The 2,761-nt window shown below is 44.5% G+C and overlaps 2 protein-coding genes across 3 annotated transcripts in view; one reads left to right on the forward strand and one right to left on the reverse strand.

The window, feature by feature from the left end:
- Nucleotides 1-2,761, reverse strand: part of LOC144236384 (uncharacterized) — a 613,069-nt gene that overhangs the window by 160,524 nt on the left and 449,784 nt on the right. The window lies entirely within an intron of this gene.
- Nucleotides 1-2,761, forward strand: part of LOC144236036 (caspase-1-like) — a 17,787-nt gene that overhangs the window by 4,152 nt on the left and 10,874 nt on the right. The window contains exon 4 of one of the 2 annotated variants that reach the window (XM_077769648.1): nucleotides 1,069-1,323. The exons of the other annotated variant lie outside the window; for it this stretch is intronic. Within the exon in view, the coding sequence (XP_077625774.1) occupies nucleotides 1,069-1,323 (255 nt within the window). The remainder of the gene's footprint in view (nucleotides 1-1,068; nucleotides 1,324-2,761) is intronic. 2 annotated transcript variants of the gene reach the window in all.

A 2,761-nucleotide genomic window follows, 5' to 3' on the forward strand; every position in this document is an offset into this window, starting at 1 on the left:
CACAACAGTGGACTTTCAGCTTTATGAGGGCCTTGGAAGTGTCTGATTCTTCATAGGTATGAAGCCATCACAGGAGCTGACCTCAGTATGCATGCAGTAAATGTCTATGAAAATACTATTTTACTGAATAATTAAATCAAAATCGCTAGCATGCCAGGTCATTAGAAAAATATCTGACAGATGCCAAGTGTGTCACAGATCTTGCTCTATGTACTGTATAGAGAGTAACAAACATGGCAGGCAAGGTTCCTGCTTTTACTGATCTTATAAAAATACACGAAACATGAAAGAATAGGTATTTAAGAATGAAATTAAAAGCTAGCCAAACATCTGGGGATGGAAATGACACTATATATACCCATGTCAGCAAAGACAGACAGAATGCTCCCCCACACGGTAGTGAGGTAACCTGTTGTCAGCCTAATCTGCCATACTGAAAGGTTAGTCATCAGATTATCTTCAATCGAGACTTCTTACCGAGACAAGATCTTAGAACATGAGGACTCTGGATATGTTCGCTCATTTATTCATTAATTGATACATTCAGGAGGTATATACAGGTGTGTACATATTTTAAGCACAAAGATGTGGGAATGAGATGTGGATTCAGAGACATAGTGCTTTTACCAAGGAAATTAAACACAAAGGAAAGAAAAGAACCTACATTCTGGTGGAAAAAAATGTATGGCATCAGGCAAAATTGTGGACTTGGAGCAGATATTACAAATAGGCCATCACCATTACTGTGAGAAAGGGAAATGTAAAAGCAGTAGGTGGCCAGGAAGTTAGCATTAGGCCCCGTGTGACAGAAGAGAGAGATGAGGAGCCCCTCTCCCCATCTTAGGTGGTGATAAATCATTAAACACCAGCCAGTGGGCCCAGTGTGAATTTGATGGGCCGAGAGGACCGGACAGGTACAGTGCAAGAGCACAGGTACTTTATGCGGTAAATGGTAAAAGAGTCAGAAGGCATTGTCAGGTGTTATTTCCCATAATGGGAAACCTTCTAGAGACAGGGCAAGACTCCAAGTTGTGCCCGTAGTTGAAGGAGTCTTTGTATTTCCTACAGAAGACAAACACGACAAAAACCCACTTAAGACTTTGGAATCTGTGGGCAAAGCGCTCCTAACTGACTTTTTGCAAGGCTTGGTGGAGAAAGATGTCCTGAAACTGGAGGAAGCAGAAAAGAAAAAATTTCATGATGCCAAAGCTGGAGACAAGCCCTGGGTCCTTCTGCACTTGGTGCAGGAAAAACGCAAGGAGGCAGGTCAAGCCTTTGTCCAAACTTTCGTTAATACGGACAAGCGTTCCACCAGTGTGGAAGGTAAACCGAAGTCACTTACATGGGCGTCTCAAACTCTCCAGAGTCTACTCCCCTCCCAGGCCCTCCGGGTGCTCTATAGCTCTGCCGTCCTCCATGACTGAAGTGCAGTGTTCACTCAGCCTGTCATTGTCCTTTCCAGGGCCATCTTGTCTTTTGGGGGAGGGGATCCATTCCCAACTAGCTAAGAAGCGGAGTCTTTACACTTACGTTGCCCTCAGAAAGAGCTAATAGTGGACGCTGCAGTGAAGGGTACCTGAACTTGAACCCAGGTGCTGTCACTATAGACATCCTGCTTTCACTCAAGCTTCTTGATGTCCCTGGGCATCTCTGAAACGGTGACAATTTCGGTAACCTCTTCAGAGGCCAGGGACATCACGGCAGGCACAGGCTGACGACTCCTAAGAGAGTTGCTCTTCTCCAGAGTTCCCTTCTGAGCTCCAGATACATTTAGCCCTAGCTGCAAGGTCAATATTGACGCCTGAAGATTCCACAGACTTCACAAAACAAACACCTATAGAGCTAACACCTGATTCCTCCCGCCAGCTCTGTTCTGCTTCTAACCTCTTTCCGACTCATTAGACAGGATTATAATCCACCAAGTCTCTTCACCCAGAGCACAAGTGTGTTCTTCACAAGGGAGTGATAGCTCTGAGCAGAGTGCTGGCCACAGAGCAGGCATGTAATCAACGCAGGATGAATACAACCAGTGAAGAGTATGCAGGCAGCAAACATGACTTATCACAATTACTATTTTGCTTCTGCTATTTAGACCTTTCTAGTGCTCACTCATTTCTGTAAGTTACAAAATAGGATCACGAGAACGCCTGTAACGTGTCCAATCTATGAAGACATTTTAAAGCTTCTGATCTAGATTGAACTATAAATATTACTAGAGCCTAAATATCCTCGGGTCCAAGGTCACTAGTGGCACACTTAATTTACTACAGAGTTTAACCTGAAATCCTAGCCCAGAATATTAGAGTTTATCAATACTAATAATAAAAATAAGCAATAATAAACAAAAGACAAAAGAAATCGTAGAGACCTCACTATAGCAAATGAGCTTTTTCAAGAAGGCCTTTCTGGAAGAGAGGGTGTCCGTGAGCAGGACGCACATGCCAGTCTGACGGATGTCAAACATGGTGGCCTGGGCCATGTCCTCATTAATATTTAAGTTGGTCCTTGGGCAGTTTTATTACTCTCTTAAATCTGAGATGGAATGGCAACAATGTAGATTAAAAGAAAAAAACAGAGATAATTCAGCAAATGGAAATCAGAACTGACGTAACGGGAGCTTCAGAATAATTTTAGCAATGCGGGCATCACGATGCACATCAGACGGAAAGTGCAGCAGGGGTCAGCAGAGTTCGCGGCAGGCAGGAGGCAGGCACCGGGGCTCCCTGCCACCCCCCCCCCCCCCGGAGCCCCTCCCAGAGCA

Source organism: Crocuta crocuta, unplaced genomic scaffold, assembly GCF_008692635.1.
Source record: "Crocuta crocuta isolate KB4526 unplaced genomic scaffold, BGI_CrCroc_1.0 scaffold80, whole genome shotgun sequence".
Lineage (NCBI taxonomy): Eukaryota > Metazoa > Chordata > Mammalia > Carnivora > Hyaenidae > Crocuta > Crocuta crocuta.